General features: G+C 37.1%; 2 protein-coding genes across 2 annotated transcripts in view; one reads left to right on the plus strand and one right to left on the minus strand.

The window, feature by feature from the left end:
• The window catches only part of CCDC152 (coiled-coil domain containing 152), a gene marked incomplete at both ends in the record, with an annotated part of 30866 nt that extends 19362 nt beyond the window's left edge, over nt 1-11504 (plus strand). Inside the window, 3 exons of the mRNA XM_080701221.1 lie at nt 9407-9534; nt 10345-10428; nt 11382-11504. Coding sequence (XP_080557347.1) covers nt 9407-9534; nt 10345-10428; nt 11382-11504 — 335 coding nt within the window. The remainder of the gene's footprint in view (nt 1-9406; nt 9535-10344; nt 10429-11381) is intronic.
• A 908-nt stretch (nt 11505-12412) lies between these two features.
• Nucleotides 12413-24332, minus strand: SELENOP (selenoprotein P). Its single transcript, XM_080710464.1, has 5 exons — nt 24308-24332; nt 21276-21491; nt 20403-20615; nt 16478-16595; nt 12413-13066 (listed from the first exon to the last, which is right to left on the minus strand). The coding sequence occupies exons 2-5, from the start codon at nt 21476-21478 to the stop codon at nt 12494-12496; spliced, it is 1107 nt and encodes a 368-aa protein (XP_080566590.1). The 5' UTR covers nt 21479-21491; nt 24308-24332; the 3' UTR covers nt 12413-12493.
• Nucleotides 24333-24612: the final 280 nt, after the last annotated feature.

Below are 24612 nucleotides of genomic sequence, written 5' to 3' on the forward strand. Positions count from 1 at the left end.
GATAGCCACTTTAAAAAAAATCATTTCGCAATTTATTTTAAAGTTGAAGATGCACTAAGATAATTTGGACCTTCTGAGAAGCAGATGCTACAAAAAGATTAGACATTCAGGAGATCTCTTGTGGAAACTTTTGTGAGGGCAACTGGGGAGAGAACTGAAGAGCCTAGGTGAGCTGTCAGTCTATGATAGAGATTTAACATCTGTGCAGAGGAGAAGAAAGGAAGGAATCTCAGGTACAAAGTCTTTAACTGTTACACATTTTTAAGAAAGTTTCTGCAAAGTTGAGCCAAAGTTGCTCATCAGATGCTGCAACTTGAAAGATGGCGACCTAGGGAATCAGCACATATCAGTCCTGCTAACACTCGATCTCTTTTGCCATGAAAACAGCATCATGACAAGAGAAAGAGACCAGCATAAATTTGAACAGATTACTGATAATTGAAAGGTGTCAGAAACAAAGCTAGAAGGCAGAACAAAGAGGAAAAAAAAGTACTCCACCCACCCCCAACGGCTACAGCCATGGGGGCCAATGTGGCACTATCTTACCTAATCACAATGGGACTGCCAGCACTGCAGCCTCCAGAGACTCCCCCAGCAAAAAACAGAGACTTGAATCAAAGTAAGCAGGTGCAGCTCATCAAAATTGTAAAAGGTTGCCGGCCATGGTGGCACACGCTTGTAATCCCCACATTTGGGAGGCAGAGACAGGAGGATCTCATAGGTTCGAAGCCAGGTGCGCTGGCTTAAAAGAATCTGTTTCCAAATGAAAAGTATAAAAATAGGTCTGGGAGTGTAGCCCAGAGGTAGAAGGGTTTCTAGGAATCCCAGTACCACCAAGAAAAAAAAAAATTGTAAAAGGTCAGCTCCTCCTGCCAGACCCCAGCTAAAACCTACAACAGTTGTGGCCGAGCTAAATGGGTCTTCCACATATCCAGGGTGGTGCTCAACAACACTATAAGTGAGCCAGTCATCCCCAAGGGAGCCACCCAGCATGACTGCAGTGACTCACACAGCAAGCTATTGGCTTGCAAGGTCTGAGACCTTGCAGTTCACCCTGATAAAGGTCGGAGGTGAGTCTGCTATTAGACACATCAGAAGCACAGATTAGCAGTCAGACCCAAGGGCCAATCAGGCAAAAAGGCCTATAGTCCCCAAGACACAGAGCCCTAGTGGGGTCTCTGAAGATTTCCACAGACCACCCGATCTTTGTGACCAACTAGAAGTCAGACCAATCCAGCTGTATCTGTGGAGAACATGGACTATTCTGTATATACTGGGTCTAGTCTCAGAGGCACTGGCCACCTAGAAAGCCAGGGAGAAATGCAGGCTTAGAGTCCGTGGAAATCTGTGCTTAACACTACATCTAGCCCCAGTGATACTGGCTGCCTGCATAGACTGAGAAAGTCTCAGTGACAGGCCCTTTTTGAAAGCTTAGAGACCCAGGCTTGCAGCAGGAAAGGTGCCAGTGCCACTATGTGCCTACACAGAGAGAGGCACCAGGCCAGGATCCAAATCATTGAAGGGGACCAAAAACCAGGGCTATAAACTGACATATTTACTATCGGTTACAGAGCAAATGAGAATGCTTGAAACATAATCAAGAACCTATTATAAAATATGAACATTAATGGCTTAAAGAATCCATGCAAATTCTGGAGGACTGAAGAGGCCAAGTCTGTTCAGTATTTATATTTTTGTAGGTTTTTATTTTGTTGTTCCTTTGTTGTTGTTGTTGTTTTCTATTTTCTGTGTGTGTGTGTATCTGTGCTTATTGGTTTTCTCTCATCCCCAACCCTTTTACAAACTTCTTCCTTCATTTATATCTGCTCTCTTTTCTCTGTCCCTTTTCTTTTTTTCATTTCTTTCTTTTCCTTGTCTTATAGTAAATATACTTGTATCACTATACTAAATACTCTACATTGGTTACTAGAATCTTACTACATATTCACTATCTATAATCTCTACTATACCTTACCAAACTCAAACTCTCACTCTATTCAGTCTAATCTGCTACTTTATCCTATTCTTGCATTTACTACTTCATCTTCCTTCTCACTCAAGCTTCACCATTGAATACAACACCGGTTGCCCTTGTATATACCAGCTGACACCTACAGAGCGAGAGAAAACTATAAAAGCAACAAAGATACACACTTAAGAAACTTGAAATCACGAGAAGGAAAAATAGCAAGTAAGCAATGACCTCTCACAACCCCACAATAACAGAACCCAACAACACAGAATTGCAGAGATCACCAGAAGGACAAAACAGAACAGCAGTAGTAGAAATGATACAGGATTTCCAAAATGAATTTAAAGAGAACCTAAAAGAAATAAAGGGACAAATAAAAAAAGAATCTGACACCCTGAACAGGAATAAAAAAAAAAGCTCTGAAGGAAGTGAAGAATATAATCATTGAAATGAAGGCATCAGTACAAACTATAAAAAGTAGATTAGACCACATGTAAATTAGAATCTCAATCTTGGAAGATGACTACTCCAAAAATGAATGTATAGTATATAATTTAAAAAAAAATATTTGACAGCATAAATTGTACATTAAAGAGATATGTGCCCATCTTAAAAGAGCTGAGCTAAGAATAATAGGCACAGAAGAGGGAACAGAAGGTATAAACAAAGGGATCAATAATTTTTTCAAAGAAGTAATACCAGAAAATTGCCAAACAGGAAGAAAAAAAAAGGTCAATACACAGGTACAGGAAACTTATAGAATTCCTTTAGACAAGGGAATCAGATAAAAGCTTCAACACACCATATAATAGTCAAACTGACTAAAGGCAACAAAAACAAAAGACCAAGTGACTGTCTGAGGCAAGCCAATTAGAATCACTCCAGACTTCCCAAACCAAGTCATGAAAGCCAGGAGGGCCAGGAGCAACATATTCCAAACTCAGAAAGAAAACAACTTGCAGCCAAAATTTTCTACTCAACAAAACTACCTCTCAAATTTGATGGAGTAATAAAAATTTTCCATGACAAACAGAAGCTAAAAGAATTTGTCTTCCAAACCAACTAAAGAAAATACTCGAATAGATTAAATACAAGGAAGAAATACATAATAAATGCCAGAAACAGAGAAGCAATAATATCTATCAAACAAATAACTAAGAAGAACAAACACTACCTCAAACAGAAGTTAAAACCCAAAATGTTAGGAATTAAAAAATAATCTCTTAATAATCATGCTGAATATAAATGGTTTCAACTCCCCAATAAAAAGACATAAGGTGGCAAAATGAATTAAAAAACAGAATCTATATGCTGCCTGCAAGAAACACATTACAAGTAAAGATAGTCACAAACAAAAGGTGAAGGGCTGAAGCAAGGTAACCCATGCCAACAGAACTCGAAGACAAACTGGAATAGACCATGATATCAGGCAAATTAGACTTCAAGCCCAAGCTTATCAGAAGAAACAAGGCAGGTCATTTTTTACTCATAAAAGGAACAATCCAGCAAGAGGAAATAATGATAGTGACCATTTATGCCCCCAAAATAGGTATTGCCAGGGTCCAGCCCTAGCAGAGTCGGGGTTCGTGTGTTGACGAGGGGGAAACTGCGGCTGATGAGAGAAGAATGCCACACGAGATCAATCTTTCTCCATTTTATTCAGAATTTGTTATAATTTTTATACTTTATTTTTTGGCAGAAAAACAAGGGCATAGCCATGCAAGCAGGATTGCCAAGGACAGTAAAAGTTATTATTTTCTATAAAGGGTGCCAGACATTTAAATAATTATAGTATGTTTTGTCTCACTTCACAAGGCTGATTCAAACTTAATTTTATACAGTGGCTCTAACTAAGGTCAGTTTGAACTTATTGTTTGGCCCAATAACTTTATCTTTGGGAAAAAATCTTTGCTGCCTGAGTCTCTCACAAGCCGCTGCCCATCAGTTTTAGTTATAATGTTTGTACATAAAATTCCAATTATACGTATTAATCCAAATAATCCTAAAATAATTTTTTGAAGAAAGGAATGCTAGACATTCTTCATGGGGGATCTACGCCATTGCGGATCCCCTGATCGAGCTTTCTCAAGATATGCAAAAGATGCAGTAGCAAGGTATAGCCACTTTCATAAAACAAACTCTTTGTAACATTAAGTCACACAAAAATCCCAATACAGCCGGGCATGGTGGCGCACGCTTGTAATCCCCGCGCTTGGGAGGCAGAGACAGGAAGATCACACAGGTTCAAAACCAGCCCCGCGTGCTGGCTTAGGAGACCCTGTTTCCAAATGAAAATGTAAAAATAGGTCTGGGAGTGTAGCCTGGAGATAGAAGGGCTTCCAGGAACCCCAGCACCACCAAAAAAAAAAAAAAAAAAAAAAAAAAAAAAAAAAAAAAATCCCAATACAATAATACTGGGAGACATCAACACTCCTCTAACACCTCTGGACTGATATTCTGGACAAAAGGTCAATAAAAATGCCTCAGACTTAAAGAACACCATAAATCAATTGCATCTATTAGACGTATAGAGAATATTCCACCCAACTATAGCAGAGTTCACATTTTTCTCAGCTTCTCATGGACATTTCTTCTAAAATAAACCACATCCTGGGCTACAGAGTGAGCACTAGCAAATTAAAACTAAAAATTGTGACATACTCCCCTGCATCTTTTCAGACCACAATGGAATGAAAGTAGAAATCAACTATAATAAGACTCAGAGTAACCACATAAACACATGAAGACTGAACATTATACTGCTGAATGAAGAAGGGATCATAGAAGAAGTAAAGGGTGAAATTAAGAAATTTCTAGAAACAAAAATAGAGACACAATATATCAAAACCTCTGAAACACATTAAAGGCAGTAATATAAGGAAATTCATAGCATTTAGTGCCCACATAATTAGAACATAAAATTACCAAATAAATAACCTAATGATTCACCTCAAAGCCCTTGAAAAACAGGAAGATGTAACTCCAAAGCCAGTAGAAGACAGGAAATTATTAAAATCAGAGCAGAAAACAATGAAGTAAAGAATAAAAACAATACAGAAAACCAATAAAACCAAAAGCTAATTTCTTGAAAAAATAAACAAGATAGATAACCACTAGCCAGCCTAACCAAAAAGAGAATCAATCCAGACTAACTAAAATAAGAGCTGAAAAAGATGGTCACTGACATCATGGAAATCCAGAAGATTATCATAAACTACTTTGAAAAACTATAATCCAACAAAATGGAAAACTTAGAAGAAATTGATAATTTTCTAAGCCTTCCTAAAATGAACCAAGAAGACATATAAAATTTAAACTGACCAATAGCAATCAAAGATTGAAGCAGCAATAAAAAGCCTACCATCAAACAAAAGCCCAAGGTCAGATGGTTTCCGAAGTAAGTTCTATAAAGCCTTTATAGATAAGCTAATTTCCAACACTCCTCAACATATGTCATGAAATAGAAACAGGGCTTTACCAGGTATATTCTAGGAAGCCAACATCACATTAATACCAAAACCAAGTAAAGACAGCTCAAGAAAAGAAAATCATATAGGCCTATATTGTTGATGAACTTAGATGCAAAACTGCTAAACAAAATACTAGCAACACACATTCAAAACTACATAAAAAAAATCATACACCATGACCAAATAGAGTTACTCCCAGGGATGCAAGGCTGATTCAACACACAAAAAACAATTCATGTAATTCATTACATAAACAGAACCAAAGACAAAAACCACATGATCATTTCAATAGGCACTGAAAAAGCATTTAAAAAAATCCAACACCCATTTATGCAAAAAGCAATGCAAAGAATCAGAATAGAAGGAGCATACATTATCATCATAAAGGCAATATACAATAGACCCACAGCTAACACCATATTAAATGGAGGAACACTACAATACCCCTAAAATCAGGAACAAGAAAAGGATGCTCATTATCACTACTTCTTATTTTTAATAGTACTTGAGACTGTAGTCAGAGAAATAAGGAAAGAGAAGGAAATCTAAAGAGTACAAATAGGAAAAGAAGAACTAAAACTATCCCTCTTTGCAGATGACATGATACTATACTTAGAAGACCTTACAAACTCAAACGAATAATTTATAGAATTGATCAACAAATTCACAAAGTATCTGAATACAAAATCAATCTTAAAAAATCAGAAGCTTTCCTGTATACCAACCATAAATCCAGAAAACACTTCCACTCAGGATATCCCACAAAAAATAAAATACTTAGAAATAAACCTAACCAAGGAGGTAAAAGACCTCTACCAAAAAAAAAATATTAAAAAATTACTGAAAAAAGAAATTGAAGAAAGCCTTAGGAGATGGAAAGATCTTCCATGCTCTTGGATAAGCAGAATAAATATCATCAAAATGGACATTCTTTCAAAAGAGATCTACAGATTCAAGCAGTACCTATTAAATTACCAAGGTCATTCTTCACAGACATAGATAAAAATCAGTTCTTAAATTTACTTGGAATAACAAAAAAAAAAAAACCAGCCAAAGTAATTCTCAGCAACAAGAACCTTGCAGGAGGCATCACAATACCTGACTTCAAACTATACTACAAAGCCATAGTAATAAAAACAGCATAATATTGGCACAAAAATAGACACATAAACCAATGGAGCAGAATAGAAGACTCAGAAACAAATCTGCACACTTATAACCAATTGATTTTTGACACAGGGACCAAAAACTTATGCTGGATAAAAGAACCTCTTCAACAAATGGTGTTGGCAAAAGTGGTTAGCCATATGCAAATAAATAAATAAATAAATATAAACCTGACTTTCTCACCCTGTACAAGAGTCAATTTAAGATGGACCAAAGACTTGGAAATCAGATCAGAGAACTTGCAGCTCCTTGAAGAGGGCATAGGTCCAACATTTCAACACATAGTCACAGGTAAAAACTTTATCAAAATGATACCAAATGCACAAGAAATTAAAAGGATGATCAGTATATATGATTGCATTAAAACTAAAAAGCTACAGCAAAGAAAACTGTCAAGAACCTCAACAGAGACCCAACAGATTGGGAGAAAATTTTGCCAACTATTTCTCTGATACAGGACTAAAATCTAGAATGTATAGAGAACTCAAGAAACTCACCACTAAGAAAGCAAATAACCCAATCAAAATATGGGCAAGTGGACTAGACACTTCAAAAAGAACAAATTCAAATGGCCAATAAATGTATGAAAAATGTTCAACATCATTAGCAATCAGAGAGGTGCAAATCAAAACTACCCTGAAATTTCACCTAACAATAATGGCAATCATTCAAAACACAACAAATGCTGGTGAGGGTGTGGAGAAGTTGGAACTCTATACATTGTTGGTGGGGTTTCAAATTAGTGCAACCACTTTAGAAAACTAAAGAAAACCACTTTAGAAAACCACTTCTGGGTATCTACCCAAAAGAATGGAAACCAAACTACCAAAATAATGCATGTATATCTGTGTTCATAGCTGTGCAACTCATAATTGCCAAACTTGAAGCAGCCAAGATGTCCATCAACAGATGAATGGATTACAAAACTATGAGATATATACACAATGGAATTTTACTCAGCCATAAAGAAGAACACAATTAAGTCATTTACAGGAAAATGGACGGAACTGGAAAACATTAGGTTAAGTGGGATTAGTCAGTCACAAAAGTAGAAAATCAGCTGCTCTCCCTAATATGTGAAAGCTAGGGAGAAAATTATAGGAGAAACTGTAGACAAAGAAGAAAAGCCATAGAAGAGCAAATAAGGTGACCTGAAGAGAATGAGGGAAATTTCCTAATGTACATGATATACATTCACAAACATCAAAGTCAATCACTAAGCTGAACATGAGAAGGAGGAGAGTAGGAATGGGGTGGGAAATAGGGAAGAACTAAAGGAATGACGTGTGCATGTATTTCTTTACCATTCCACACCCCATTAAGATGTATAAATACAGCCAGGCATGGTGGCGCACGCTTGTAATCCCCACGCTTGGGAGGCGGAGACAGGAGGATTGCGCAGGTTTGAAGCCAGCCTCGCTGGCTTAGGTTTCCAAATAAAAATATATATATATAAACTGGATTTGGGAGTGTAGCCTGGAGGTAGAAGGGTTTCCAGGAACCCCAGTACCACAAAAAAAATGTATGAATACAATGCAACAATTTAAAAAATGTGCTGTAACTCTCAAGAGTAATCTTGGCATACTAGAAGCAGCTCTTGGGATGCATGACTTCAGCATAAGCCTGATCATGAAAATAGTGAGCCAATTTTGTTCTCTGAAGTTGCAGATTTGAAAGATGTATTTTCATGGCCACAACAAAGTGCCCTCCCTTTATTACATGGATTTACTTCTCCATATGGGTTCAGGAAGCAACTCTTCATGGGTTCCTATAGACTTCTTTTCATGAGAATACATCTAAAAGAGGAGTTAATGTGCTTCCTTCTAGGGACTTGATCTTGTGTTTGGCCAATGAATTCTAGATCCAAAATTCAGTTAAGATTTGGTAACTGAAAAAAGCATGATGATTGCTTATTGGGCACTGCTACAGTTTGTACATGGTTTGTATCCCACAAAATTCTATTATGTTTATAGGCTTGGACCCCACAGTCACACTGTTGGGAAGTTAAGCCTAGTAGGAGATCCTTAGTTCATTGAAGGTGTGAGGTAGTTTGTGTTCAATCCCTTGGTAGTTCTTGAGCAACCCCTGGAGTTACCATGAAGAGGTTATTTTTAAAGAAGAAGAAAAAAAAGAAAAAAATCAAGCCTTACCCCTCCTACTCTTCACTCCTGTCCAGGATGCTACTACGTGCTCTTACATGTGCCTCTGCTATGTGCCACTGTCTTCTACCCTCACTAGTGGCCAAACCAGTGGGGCCACATGATCTTGGACTTTGAACCTCCAAGCCTTTGAGCTAAAAAGAATTTATTTTTATAGTCAGCTGCCTTAAGTATTTTATTGTATTAATACAATTCTGACTAATTCTAAGAGAAATCAGCCAGACTCAGAAAATCAAAGATTACATGTATTCTCTGGTATGTGGAAGCTAAAAAGAAAATAGGAAATAAAGGGGACCTTATGAAAATTAGGAAAAAAAATAAGTAGGGAAGTGGAAAAGGGTAGAGAAGAGGGGAGAGAAGAGGTAGTATGAGGAAGGAAACAGACAAAATAATGTGTGTGTATATATGAATGTATCATTGTCAACCTCACTAGCATGTTTGGGGAGGAGAGGGAAGGGCATCATAGCAAGTGATGTTGAGTGCATATATAAATGTATCACTTTGAATCTCACCATGATGTATAATCATATTGTGCCAATATAATTCTAGAACAAGCCTTGTAAGAAAAAAGGATACTTAAGATACAGCATGTAATATTTTAAATGCTAAGTTAATTAACTTATTTTTGTTTTATTCAGTTGAATTAAATGAAGAAGAGCACAAAAAACTATTAGAGAAGAAAGAGATGGAAATTTCAGAATTAAATGCAAAATTAAAAACTCAAGAAAAGGAAAAACAAAATGAAATTATCAAACTACAGCTAGAGGTAAGTGTTTAAGAGTGTGCTGAACTCAAGGATACAAATTTCTTAGGCTAAATAAACCACACTTTGATTATTTTTCATGGCAGTGAGATAGATTTCAGGACTAGAACCAGCCCTGAGAAAAGACTTCACTTGTGCTCATTCCTTGTCGAAGGCAGTGCCGATCGCCATGCAGCCATGCATTGCCTTCCAACATGTAAACTGAAGGTGGCTCTTCAGCTCTCTGGAGGGTTATCATTTCCAGAAAGGGTGTTTTTTCCCTGAGAGTAAGGACAGATAACTGAAGGATTCTCTGCATTCGTCTACGTAGGCATCTTAAGACTGTCATGCTAGCCTGGAGATAGTGTTATTCTAATCCTCAACCTAGAGCCAGACATGGTGGCACACACTTGTAATCCCAGTACTTGGGAGGCTAAGACAGGAGGATTGCAGGACCGTGGCCAGCCTCAGCTACTTAGGCCCTCTGCAACTTAGTGAGACCTTGTTTCAAAATAAAAAATAAAAATAGGGCTGGGGGTGTAGCTTAGAGATAGAATGACCCTGAGTTTAATCCCCAGTATCAAAAAAATATTCCCCAGGTAAAAGTAAAAAGTTTACCAGTTAACTTTAATGTACAGTCAGGTTTAATTTGTTTGGATTTTCCTTGCTCTTTCTATATAATTGTTTCTGGACTATTTTTCTATAATCTGTTCTATAAAAATGCACCTGCATTAGATTATTTGTTAAAATCATGGATTATATTTATAGAAACAGTTGGTTCTAATTGTTAAACTAGAATGTTCTCAAATAACTTTCTTTTTAAATTTGGTTCAGTTTGAAGCCAAACTAGCAAGAGTTCAGACTAAATCAAAATCATATCCGGATGCTACTATATTGCCACACAGTATCTACAGAAGGGTATGTGAATTTTTCTTCCATAATTTATTTTAAAAATAAGTTCTGTAGTATGTCTCTATAAAAACTGTCTAATCAAATGTGGTGGTATAACCCTGTAACCCAGGCATCTGGGAGGCTGAGACAGGAGAATCATAGGTTCAAGGCCAGCTTCAGCAATTTAGCAAGCCCCATTTCAAAATAAAAATTAAAGTATGTCTGCAGATATAGCTTAGAGATAGAACAACCTGGGTTCAATCCCCAGTTTCAAAAATAATTTCTCTAATATTTATGAAAAATATTTAAGAAGCTGGCATAGTGGGTTGTAATTCTAGTACTTGGAATGCTGAGAGAGAAAAAGCAAAGGTTTGAAACCAGCCTCTATTTCAAAATAAAAGGGCTGTAGGTATAGCTCAGAGGTAGAATTTCCCTGGGTTCAATTCCCAGTATATATGAATATGTATATGTATATATGTATACATATATATGAATGTGATTGAATAAAAATAGAACTGCAGGTATAGCTCAGAGGTAGGGTCCAATTCCAGTACCATATCCCCCCACACACACATATGTATAAATACTGGGGATTGAACCCAGGGATTTTCTACCTCTGAGCTACACCCACAGCCTTATTTTTATTTTGAAACAGGGTCTTCTAGGTTAATGAGAGTCTGTTTGCTGAGGCTGTCCTCAAAACTGCCATCCTCCTGTCTCAAACTCCCAAGTACTGGGATTATAAGTGTGTTCCACCATGCCTGGCTATAGATATTCATATGTATAAAACAGATTTTTTTGTATCTTTATACCAGTTTTCCTCACTAAATATCACAAAACTGAATTTTTAAATCTTTCAAACTAAGTTATCTTTTTAAATACAAGCTTAAATCAGAGGCATATTATTTATTGTTTTGTTCCTCCTTTTTAATATAATTATTACTGAATTGCAGTAACAAACTTTTTTCTACTTCATTTAGAAACTTCAGCATTTTCAAGAAGAAAAGAACAAGGAGATTGCAATTCTTCGTGATAACATTCGTGATTTAGAACGACGCCTTGCTGTTGGCAAAGATTCTCACTTTAAACGTAAACGGTTTTGAACACCATTGTAAATTCATTACTATTTAATTTCTTTAGAAGTGATAGAATAAAATCACTTCTATTTTCAATATAAGCATACTGCCTAAATAATAAAGAGACAGCTTTAAACTTTTGTATTGAGTTTATTTTGACAAATCCATATCTTAGCCAATTGTGTACTACATTTTTACTTGCTTAATAGTATTATCCATAAAGGAGTTCCAGTTTATAGGGTTTAGTTTCCCTATTAAACTATCATTGTTTATGGAAATACTCTAAGCAGTCTAAAGATAGACAACATTCTTTTCCTTCTCATTACATCTTTCAATCACTCAAAATTCAAGAGTGTGATACAATGCTAGATAAAGAAAGTAAGATACAAAGGTTTTTATTCATAGATGATAGTAAAAGTCAAGATATAAGTATAAAAAAGATAAGTAGAAATCTAAAATGCAGTCATATATGCTTTTTAGCAAATATTCATGTGTTAAGTATTTTGGATCTTAAAAAGACAAAACCCACTTCTTTCCTTACAGTTTTAATCAGTTTAAAATGTAATATTAAAAAGAAAAGATAATATTGTTTTGAGAGATAAGTAAAGAAAAACTGGAAAACATGTCTTTGTTGTTCTTCCTCCATTCTAAATTACTAACTATCCAACAGAAACCCCTAGGTCATAGTTTACGTTTCTGTTCTCATCAATGTAAATAGAATACTGGAAAAAGAAAAAGAAAGACACATTAACCAAAAGCTGCAATCACTTTTCAGTTGCCTCCTAGTAAAAATTTGGTTTGGGTCAAATTTCTAGGGCATAAAATTTAAATTTAGAAGCCAATTTAGCGATTTCTCTGTGTTCATACAAATCCAGTTCTTAATTTTGATCCACTGATTAAGTGGTTTGTAAAAATGCTAAAAATAAATTTGTGTGTAGACTGACTTGGGAAGTACATCTTACTCTAAATATTTAGTTTGAATTTCATTTTCACTTTTTGGCCCTATTATTTCAGTTTCACTTTGCGCCAGCTTCTGTGGGATTGAGCTGCTGACTTGTTTGTCAGGCAGCTGGAGGCAACCGACACTGACAAGATTCAATGACATTCTCCTCTGCCCTAAGCCCCTGTCAGCTGCATAAAGATGGGAGGTTTTCTGCACACTGTCAGGTGATTGCAGACCCTGTTTTTTCAAATATCAGATGTCGACAATGGCAACAACAGCTACTAGGAACTGCATCTGGATCTCTGGACAACTTACACAGTAACTGGTTTGCACACCCCTTTCGGCAGAGCTTTTTCTGTGCAAGTGAGAGCTGTAAACCCTCACTTTCTGGCATCTGTCAGCTCTCTGAGTGACCCTGTCTGAACTGGCCCTTGTGCTTATGTTGGTGGTGAAGGCCTAGAGGTGGCGCCTGTGAAGAAGTATCTGCTGCTCCTGGTTGCTGATTCTCTGCAAGTTCGCTGCTCCCGAGGTGCTGATGCCCGTGCCTGTGATGATGCTGGTGATGGTGATGTGGCTGCAGAGCACTGCTTGTCTTTTCCACAGTAGCCAAAGATACATTTTTGCAGAAGTCATCATCTTCCAGAGTCTAGAACAGATTTATAAATCACTTACTAATTAATAAGCTAATAGATTTAGCAGGAATACATGAAATTTTTTATAAAGCTAACTAACATATATGAGTTCTAACTAGTTTTAGGATAGAGCTGGCTTTAGTATTTCTAGCATCATACCAATGAAAAAGAATTTAATTTAGGTTTAATCCCTACTCTTTTCTTAAGTCTAAAGAGAAAGCCAAATTATTTATATCCATAGAAGCAAAACTGAGTAAATTGGCTGAAAGAACTTAGGTTGCAGTCAGGTCAACCAAATATCAAATCCTAAACTTAGTTGACCTACATGGAACCTTTTGCACCTGTGTCAACAATGCACCTAATCTAATAATGTTTTCTTTCTGATATCTCAAAAATACTGATAAACTCTGCTCAAAATTGGTAGTTTTTCATACTTTAACATATAGTGGAAAATGTTTTGAACTTAACCAAAGCTTTACTAATTTAGCTTGACTAAAGTTCTCTCAGGTAAAAGTGGCAAATTACTACCCATTTTTCACTGACCATAATCTTCCATTCTGCATGATAGAAATTTCTTAATTTACTGACAGTTTTTATTGTGTTGTGGTATGCAAAAACATAAGCTTAAGCTCTACATATAGCAATGTAATGTTAAACCTCAATCAAAAGTTGGTTTTTGAAAACTACAAAATTAACAGAAAACCTAATTACTCGCTAAGTGGTAAAGTATAATGTTCTTAAGGTTTTGAAAAGTTACCCTTTGGATTTTTACCATACAACTAATTAGTAAGGGGTGTGTTTGCTGGTTATTTATGAGTTACTTTGTAAATGAGAACTTAGTATTTGATTATAAACTTATAAACAATGTGGTAAGTGTTTAAAATAAATGTTCAATGATTTAAAAGCACAAATAGCCATTAATAATAGTCTAATTCATGGTGGAGCACATTTGTAATCCCAGTACTTAGGAGGCTGAAACAGGATGGCAAGTTTAAATCCAGCCTCGGCAACATAATGAGACTCTCAGCAACCTGGTGAGACCCTGTTTCCAAGTAAAGAAATAACATCAGGCTGGGGGTGTAGGTTGGAGGTAGAAAGCCTCTGAGTTTCTACCCAAAAAAAGTCTAATTAATTTAAGAAAAACTCACTGCATTTCACTGATTCTATACTACTTTGTGTGTGTGTGTGTGTGTGTGTGTGTGTGTGTGTGTGTGGAACTGGGGATTGAACCCAGGAACATTCTACCTCTGAGCTATACTCCCAGACCCTTTTATTTTTTGTTTTGAAACAGTATTGCTAGGTTGCTGAGAGTTTTCACTTCATTGCTGAGGTTGTCCTTGAACCTATTATTCTCCTACCTCAGTCTTTAACGTACTGGAATTACAGGCATGTGCCACCACACCTGGCTCATGGTGCATATTTTTTAACATTTTACTATTTCTAAAATTAAAGTCCATCCTACTCTTGTTAATGTTTTAGCACTGTGCCATACCTTAATTGGCAGCATTTTTAATAGTATATCAAATAATATGTCATATAATTTATGGCATCTAGCAAATGATGAAATAGAAAAACTCAAATTTATTTGCTATACATTTATTTATTCATTCACTCATTCATTCATTTGGTACTGGAAATTGAACCCAAGAGCATACTACCTCTGAGCTACACCCCCAAACCTTTTTATTTATTTATTTTTTGAAACAGGGTCTTGCTAAGTTGCTGAGAGGCTCACTAAGTTGCTGAAGTTAACCTTAAACCTGCAGTTCCCCTGTCTCAGCCTCCTAAGAGTTATAGGTATACACCACTACTACTGGCTTATAACTGTTATTTAAAAGTAGCTCGTTCAACTAGGGTGTAGCTCAGTGGTAGAGGACTTGCCTGATATGCACAAAGCCCTGGATTCCATCCCCAAGACCACTAAATAAATTAAATAAATAAATAACTGTGGTACATAAATTTTAAGCATCTTATGGAGAGTGTCTTTGCCCTTTTTCAGTATAACTAGGCATATTTATAACTATCAAGCATTTACACAAATGTAAAATAACAATACCAATATATGAGAAGTATATATAAGAGGCATTTATTAGTTAATATAGGTTGGATACTAAGTTAATATTTTATTTGTATTACCTCAAGTCATCGTGTTTAAAATCAGAAAACGACTCATAGATTATGAAGATTAAAATGCAAAAAAATGACATAACCAAAATAATTAACCTGTTATGCTCCTTATCTTTCTTTAAAGCTGGGGGAAATCTGAAAGTATAGCTCACAAATAAAAATCAGAATTGTTTTTAAACCTGAGTTCAACGCCGGGCGTGGTGGCGCACGCTTGTAATCCCCGCGCTTGGGAGGCGGAGACAGGAGGATCGCGCAGGTTCGAAGCCAGCCGCGCTGGCGTAAGAGACCCTGTTTCAAAAATATAAAAATAGGTCTGGGAGTGTAGCCCGGAGGAAGAAGGGCTTCCAGGAACCCCAGTACCACCAAAAAAAAAACAAAAAAAAAAAAAAATAATTAAACCTGAGTTCAAATTTTGCCAGTCTGCCCTATTTTAACATTGCTTTGAATTACTTTTTCTCAATATGAGAGAAAAAAAATCTAGTTAATATAAATGAAAGCCAATTCTTTATCTTTTTTATTTAAAATACTCAAATATAGTGCTTTTCAAAACAATTATAGGTATTAGAAAAATATGAAAAATTAATAGAAAACTTTTATATTTTCAAGTAAATAAAATAATTCAAATTTCAGAATATGAAGAAACTATAAGGACTTCACAGAAAAGCTGGTAGTCTTGTGTCCTTGATAAACTAAAGTTACCAGCCAGGCATGGTGGCGTACCTTGTAATTCCAGTAATTGGGACGCTGAGACAGGAGGATTGTGGTTCATGGACAGCCTCAGATACTTAGTGAAGCCTTCCACAACTTAGAGAGACCATGTTTCAAAATAAGGAGTAAAAAAAATGGGGATAGGGGTGTAGCTCAGAGGTAGAATGCCCCTGGGTTCAATCCCTAGTATAAAAAAAAAATATACTGAGTAGTTATATAGCCTCAACTCCTTGACAAATAATGCCATGGGTAAGCTTTGCTATCACAAAGCTCTTGTGTGAAAAGGTGCAGCTTTCTACAATGGTATTATTTTATATGCTTACTAAATAAGCATTTGTATTCATACAATATCATTCAGTAGTAATTGAACTGTGATCTAAATTGATTTTTATTTTCTAAAACTCTAGATAAAGGCAGCAGTATGGATCTTTAAAAGATGTTTAAAAATATGTTACACAACAGAAATATGTGTAATTATAAAAACTATTTTCTATTTTTAATACCCTAAAACAATTTAGCTAATTAATCATGAAACATTGACTTATTTAGATTTCCTCTTTCCTCCCAGTAAAAACAATTGAGAAAAATACCCTGAAAGAGCAGTTTCCACATTTCTCTTCACAGTACGCAACCTTAATGGCTTCTTCCACATATGAGAAAGTTAGAAAGGAGTAAGGCAAACCAAGATGATATACAAGACGGCCACATCTAAAAAAAAAAAGATAAACATGTTATACACTCTCTTCTGTATTGTGATCCCACTCAAACATTCAAACATAATTTGTGATAAGAATTATAGGTTCATAGTCTTATAACTAAGATACTTTCATACCGTCTATAAATTTCTTTGAATAGGATTTACAAATAAGCTGCCAAGCATTATATACCAGGTCAGCACTATAATTAATTTAATATTAGCATTTTGAAATGTTATAGATGTCACTAAAAGTATCAAAAGTGTAAAGTATAGTCATTATGACTTGGTCAAATACAATTTTGTAATTGATAAATTCTACCAGAATTCATACCATCAACTTACAATTTATGCTTTAGAAACCACGTAAGCTTTTTATAATTGCTAAGGCAGCACAAATTCCACACAAGAAATCAGAGCATAACATAAAAATGTCCTAGCATTGTTCAGTAGCCCATTTATTTAAAAAATATCTGAGGAGATCCCACTTATTAATTCTTGCTTAATTTGCTGTGCTTTGGAAGTCTTGAGAAAGTTACTCCCTGTACCTATATGTTGGAGTGTAGATCCTATGCCTTTCTCTAATAACTTCACAGTCTCTGTTCTAATATCTAAGTCTTTGATCCATCTCAAATTGATTCCTGTGCATGGTGAGAAGTAAGGATTCAGATCCAACTTTCTACAAATGGATAGCCAGTTCTCCCGGCACCATTTGTTGAAAAGGCTGTCTTTTCTCCAGCCTATGAGTTTGGCCCCTTTGTCAAAGATCAGTTGACTATAGATGAATGGATTGCAAAATTATGGGAAATACACACAATGGAATTCTATTCAGCTATAAAGAAAAATAAAATAATAGCATTTGCAAGAAGATGGAAGGAACTAGAGAATATTATGTTAAGTGAGATTAGTCAAGCACAGAAAGAGAAGGAACATATGTTTTCTCTAATATGTCCAAGCTAGGGACTAGTGGTAATACCAGAGGGACTCCAGATGATGGAGGGGAAATCTCAGCAAAGCTTGAACGGAAGGATAGGAGAGGAAGAAAGCTGAGGTTGTTCAAGGGAGGAGCTACATATGAATATGTGTAATAGCATAATTACAACATGATTAACCTAGACACTCTCTGTTGGGAGGGGAGAAGGGGGAGGGAGGGGAAAGGGCATGAAGCACAATGTCAATGTACACCACTCCCAATATGTTCCACTTATAAAAAATAAAAATTAAATAAATAAATAAATAAATAAAAATTTAAAAATAAAAAATAGCTGATGCACAAAGCTGCACATGCTTGTAATCCCAGCATTTGGGAGGCTGAGACTGGAGGATCATGGTTCTCAGACAGCCTCAGCTACTTAGTGAGGCCCTCTGCAACTCAGTGAGACCCTGTTTCAAAATAAAGAATAAAAAATTGGGCAGGGGGTGTAGCTTGGAGGTCAAATGCCCCTGGGTTCCATCCCCAGACCCCCCAAAAAAATCTGATGCACAAAAATGTTAGCACAAGGAAAGAACTGGAATTATAACACTATTCTCACAAATAGTAGATTTTTTGCCCATATTTTACTCAGTAAATAGGTCTTTGTATGAATATCAAGGTGTTATATTTAACAGCTGACTAAATTAGAAGTTTAGAAACAAAAACTGAAATACAATATTAAAAAGATATCTAGTGTAAAATCAAATAGGCCCTAAGCCCAGGCAGAGTTTGGCTCACCAGACTCTAAAGAGTGAAAGAAAATAAAGCACCAATTAAGAATATTTTCATAGGAGACAATGTATGAATTAAAGTGCTCTCAAAATATAAATATTTTATTTGTTTTTGGACCCAAAAGTAGATTCATGCCAATAATGCTTAAATGATTAACACATTTTACAGTTCAAAACTGCAAGTATGTAGCCTTGAAAGTATAAATTAGATTACAGATAAGCAATCTGCAAAGTGTGGTTATTCATCTGCATAATGTCCAGATTACAGCTGTACATGATATACAAATGGATCCTGCTGTTTATGTAATCAGAATGGAAATTTATAGGGGAGAAAATGTATTCAATTTTCTTTATGTATTTTCTGGAATGGTAAACTGTTCTATATGCTTCACTTTAACAAAAGCCATTTCAGAAATATAGAAACCTGACTCTATGTTTGGGCCTATTTTGAAACTGGGCAATGTAGTAATAAGAGAAATACCTTTCCTTATTTTAAGTCACTTACTATTAAATACAGAGCAAGAAGGAAACAGTAAAGGGAGGTGTTGCAAACATCTAGAGAAGAGATCATGGGGAAGTAATTTAAGAGAGTGATTATGGAGAAAAAATAAATATACTGAGGATTGAAAATCCATTGAGGTAAGTGATTGACCCAAGATGAAGGTCTGATAGGAGTCAGTAACACGTGCCTGCCACCGCTTTCTGAAACGCACGTGGTCATAAGGCTACTGCACGTGGTGGTGTCTGGGATATCCTACAACACAGATGATGGCGAGGGGGGAGAGGTGGACACAAAAGGATTATAGGACCCTACGGCTTGGCTGCATCTCTCCCCAACAGGATTGCTTTCTGTAACACACAAAGGGTTAAAGTAAAAGCAAGTTTTAGGAGAAGATCATCGATCCAGATGTGAATGACTCATTGTGAATCTATGAAGTGGAAGTCCTGGTCTGGAGTTCAAGCCTTGTGTTTGCACTTTGTATATATTTGGGTTGATGGCCGGGAGAGTTGGCGCACGCTTGTAATCCCCGCGCTTGGGAGGCGGAGGCTGCGCTGGCTTAAGAGACCCCGTTTCCAAATTTAAAAAGTATAAAAATAGGGCTGGGAGTGTAGCCCAGAGGTAGAAGGGCTTCCAGGAACCCCAGTACCACCAAAAAAAAAAAAAAAAAAAAAAAAAAGCTTATATTTGGGTTGATCAGAATATGTGGTTTTAAGTATAGTCAAGGAATAAATGAAGTTTCTCATACAGAATGTGCAGAGTGAAGAGAAGCAAACCTAAATAACCCTGAATAACAAACATGTACAGAATAAACAGGAAGAATGTAGGAAGAAGAACAAGGAGAAGAAGGGAGGAGAGAGAGATGGGAGAAACCAGCAGAGCATATAGAGTCATAGGAATCAAAAGATGAAAACCTTTCAAAAAGTAAGAATTAGGGTTTTTTATTGTTTTTTGTTTCTGTTGTTTTGCAGGTCTGGGGATGGAACCCAGGGGCATTCAACCTCCGAACTACAGCCCCTGCCCTATTTTTTATTCTTTATTTTGAAACAGGGTCTCACTGAGTTGCGAAGGGCCTCACTAAGTAGCTGAGGCTGTCCGCGAACCGCGATCCTCTGGTCTCAGCCTCCCAAATGCTGGGATTACAAGTGTGTGCCACCACACCCGGCAAGAATTAGTTTTCACTTCTAAATGCTGAAGAGAAGGTTGTTGGGCTAGAAATGTAGTGTAATGGTACAGCACTTCCTAGCATGTTGCAAGGCACTGGATTGGGTCCCCAGCAGTACAGGGAATAAAAGGGAGGAAGGGAGGAAAGAAGGAAGGGAGGGAGGAAAGAGTGGTATAAAACAATAAATACAAAGGTCCAGGCACAGTGGCACATGCCTGAAATTCCAGTTCTTGGGAGGATGAGGCAGGAGGATTGCAAGTTTGAAGTGAGCTTCAGCAAATTAGTGAGGCTTTCAGCAATTTAGTAAGACCCTGTTTCCAATTTTAAAATAAAATAGGTTGAGGGGTTATAGCTTGGAGGTAGAATGCCCCCAGGTTCCATCCCTAGTGCATACATACATACGTACATAGTAAGTAGCTTTTATTTGGGGTGTGTATGTGAGTGTGTACCCACCTGTCATATATGAGGAAGTCATCTTTGTATCCATTTAAGAGAGTCCAAACATCTGTTTGGTTTTCTTCTTGTTGATAAACAGGAATATGGTCTGAAACCTTGTTTTTAAGATGTATGTATTTTAATTGTGAGGAGATTCCTTGGTGATTAACAATAGCATAGGAAATATTAGAATATCCTTCCTTCTCCAATTTTACTCGCAGGTCTTCCAATCTAAAATGTTTTGAAAAAAATACATTCAATTAATGATTTGATGTGATTTGTGATTTCTTCTTTCTTCCTCCACATTTTTTTCTGTGAAATTCACCTTACCATTTTTGGCTGACCCATACTTGTTCTTTATATTATTGTAAGACTTTGAAAGCTTCATTTTTAGAATTATTTAAAAATTATGCTCAGTAAAATCTATTATGCTAAGTGCTTGCACAAGTGCTAGTCATTTGGTCTTTGGTGACTAAGCCAATAAATATTTTTAAATACATTTGTTAAGTGACCCAAGGTCTTTGATAGCAAGTGTAAAGTTTATTGAACTGTAGCAAAACATTTCCCTGCTTCATATATTGAAATAGCTGACCCATTGGTAGGAGTGCATTTTAAAACATTTTTGTTGCAAGAGTACTACATATATAGTAGGCAGTTAGAAAACGGAAGCCCCTCAAAAGAAGAAAAATATTCATAATCCTGTGAACATTTTGGTATATAGCCTCCAAGTCTTCTCTCTTCTAATTTGTTCTATAAAGACACAAAAAGTCTGTCCGTCCATATGTGTGTGTGTGTGTGTGTGTGTGTAGTTTCCAGTTTTATTTTATTTGCATACTTTTGTATTTATTTAATAGCTCTTCCCTAAAAATGCCCTGAGCCACACTACCTTACCTGGATGCCTGCAGGACGCACAGGTATCAACTGGCTTGAAGAAGAGCAACCACCGTCACGGTGCCCTGGGAGTTCAGCATTGGGTTTTGATCCCGTATGCTCCAGGCTGGGGGCTGCTTGCAAATGGAGCTTTTGCCCTGGCTCCCTGCTCCTCCACCAGGGAGGAGACAGAGAGCCAGGACAAGCCCCAGGCTTCTCCACATTGCAGGGGCCCACCTGTAAAAGAGAAAACCTGTAGTCTTCTTCATAGATAACTTCACAGTCATAACTACGAATCTGCATAATTCCAGCATGTAAACTTGCACTCTCTATAAAGACCTAGCTGGTGGATTCTGTCTCCATTTTGTTGGTCTCACTACCCACATTGTAATAAGCCTTTTGGCACTAAATCTTCCTACAAAGGGGAAGGAATACACATAGAGAGAAACTAGGAAGTATCCTGTGGCAATGTGCCTGCTCAGGCAGCCAAGCACCTCTCTAGGAGAAGATACGTGTTTGAGTAAGTGTTCAGGCTGGCTTGTAGAGCCACGTAGCATTCCGCACACACAGTCTGAGTTTCATTTGCTGTACACCAAATTCTGTCTGCTTCTTCCTGTCTTCTCCCAATCTAAGGAAGGGAAGAGGAAGTAGAGAACTTGGGACCGAAATGAAAGGAGCTGGCGCTGAGGGCAGACTACCAACACAAACGTGACTCATGTCCCTTATCTCTTCAAGTCCAAACCTTCCATACTTCTATTTCATATATGACTTTCTTTTGTTTCCTTATCCTTAAAGTATAGCTGTGTGTTACTATAGGATTTTAATCTCTTCAGATACAAAACTATCTGCCGTAATGCTATAACCACAACCATGATAAACAAGATCAAGGATAGAAAAACTGGATGAGGAAGAACATCACAAATCCACTGCCAGTGACCATTTAAGACTCAGAAATTCAACACTCAATCTGTTTATTGGCTGCCAGAACTTTCAGGAAGCTTCCTGGAACTAGACAGCACATTTATGTAATAACTAGAGCAGTCAGTTTTGTCTATGCCCTAGGATGGCAAAAAGAACATCAGAATAATTTAAGCTGTTTCGTTTCTTATTAGAATGGCTAGATTTCCCCCTGTTTTCTAGACAATGAATTCATGAGAGACCCTCGGTTCAATCTCCAGCATTGCAAAACAAGTAAAAATAAATTCAGTAGCTATGTAGAATCTTCAGAATAAGGACAACATTTGGTGTCCTCATTTTGCCATAAAGCATGTAGTTTCAAACTGCTAAGTAACAAATATAAATGAAAAGTCTCCTCCCCTCATTTCCTATCCCCAGGTGCTAATTTATTTATTTAGCCTCTTCCCACTATTTCCCTCTAAAAACCTCATTTGTAGTTCTGATAAATAAGCCATTGGCAAAGGGCAGAGGATTAAAAATTTCACACGTTCAGATTTTTTCATCATTATAGTCAGGCTATTCAATTTTGTTGTTTCAAATCATTTTTATACAATAAACTTTTTATTTAATTATAATTCAGAGGTGGTTGTATAAAATTAATACAGATAAATAACAAAACTGGATTCCCTGGACACTAATCCCATAGCAATCAGACAGTTGTCAATTTGGCCAGGCATGGTGGCCCATGTAATCCCAGCATTTGGGAGGCTGAGGCAGTAGGATGGCAGTTTGCGGACAGCCTCAGCTACTCAGCAACTCTGTGAGACCGTTTCAAAAATAAAGAGACTAGCTGGGCATGGTGGTGCGCGCTTATAATCCCTGCGCTGGGGAGGTGGAGACAAGAGGATCGTGCGGGTTCAACACCAGCCTCACTGGTTTAAGAGACCCTGTTTCCAAATAAAAATATAAAATAGGTCTGGGAGTGTAGCCCGGAGGTAGAAGGGTTCCATCCCCAGTACTACCAAAAATAAATAAATAAATAAATAAATAAATAAATAAATAAATAAGAGACTAAAGCCGGACATGGTGGCACATGCTTGTAATCCCAGCAGTTGGGAGGCTGAGACAGGAGGCTCACACAGGTTCAAAGCCAGTCTCAGCTACTTACTGAGGCACTCAGCAACTTAGTGAGACTGTTTCCAAATAAAGTATAAAATCGGTCTGGAAGTGTGGCCCAGAGGTAGAAAAGCCCCTAGGTTCCACACCCAGTGCCGCCAAAAAATAAATAATAAATAAATAAATAAATAAGAAAATAAAGTGACTAAAAAATAGGGCTGGGGGTGTAGCTTGAGGGTACAATGCCCCTGGGTTCCATCCCCAGTAACACACACACACACAAAAGTAGTTGTCAATTTCAATAATCTCATCACTTTTCAATTCCAGAACTTGGATTAGTTGTCCACACATAAACCCATATTTGTTTAGAATCCCCCACTAAAAGCAGGATATGTAGGTATTTCTCCACCCTCGCCACCTGAGCAGCAGCGGAAGCCCCGCATCTACCTGAAGGCTCCCACTCCCCACAGAAACTGGAAAGCTTTGCATCCGCTCACAGACCACCCGACTGTGACTGGCTTTTAATTCTTTCCGCACTGTGGATGGAGTCTACTCCCCACTCCCACACTTTTTGTTTTTCCCTGCGTCTGTTCACTGTATTCCTGACATTTCTACAACACTGGAGAATGAGCATACTTCTGTCAACGCTCTTCAAACCCCCAGGGGCTGTTTTGTTTGCCCCCCTCCACCATTTGTTTTCACTCTGCATTCAATTTGATCATATACTAGTGCCTATTTAACATGACAGCCTTCTGCAGAGCGAAAGTGCTAGATTTCTCCACCTTCCTCTATGTTCAGCTATAACACAGGCAAATAAGAAATCAACAAGTTCGTCAAAAGTATGCATTGGGAATATCACTCACCACACCCAAGTACTGACTCTGAAAATTTCCCCCCTCTTTTATTATTTTTATTTCCCTTGTCTATCTTTATCTATCTTCTAAGTCTATTATAGGAAAAAAAAAACACATTTATCACATTCAAAAAATATTTCCCAGACTCTAAAAGAATCAAGTATTGGAATACAAAGGCAGACTTACACAACCCCTTTTGACCAGACCAACTCCTTTCTCTTTGCCTTGCTGGGGTAGTTCCACAAAGCCACAGCAAGAAACTCGGATATTTATAGTCCTGTTGTTTACCTCACCCCTCAGCTCTGGTCCAAAGTTCAGTGTTCTCTCTGGCAGTGAACAGTAAACCCAGCAAGCCCCCAAACAGATTATGCTTATTACCAACTTAAAAGAAAGTTGGCCGTGCTGAGGAGCATGAAGGGGACAGGTTTTGACAATTACAGATTCCCTCCCTTTTCTTTTCAGTCACCCCAGTTTCAAGGATTCAGTGGTAC

This window comes from Muscardinus avellanarius (assembly GCF_963383645.1).
Source record: "Muscardinus avellanarius genome assembly, chromosome: 1".
NCBI classification, from domain to species: Eukaryota; Metazoa; Chordata; class Mammalia; order Rodentia; family Gliridae; genus Muscardinus; species Muscardinus avellanarius.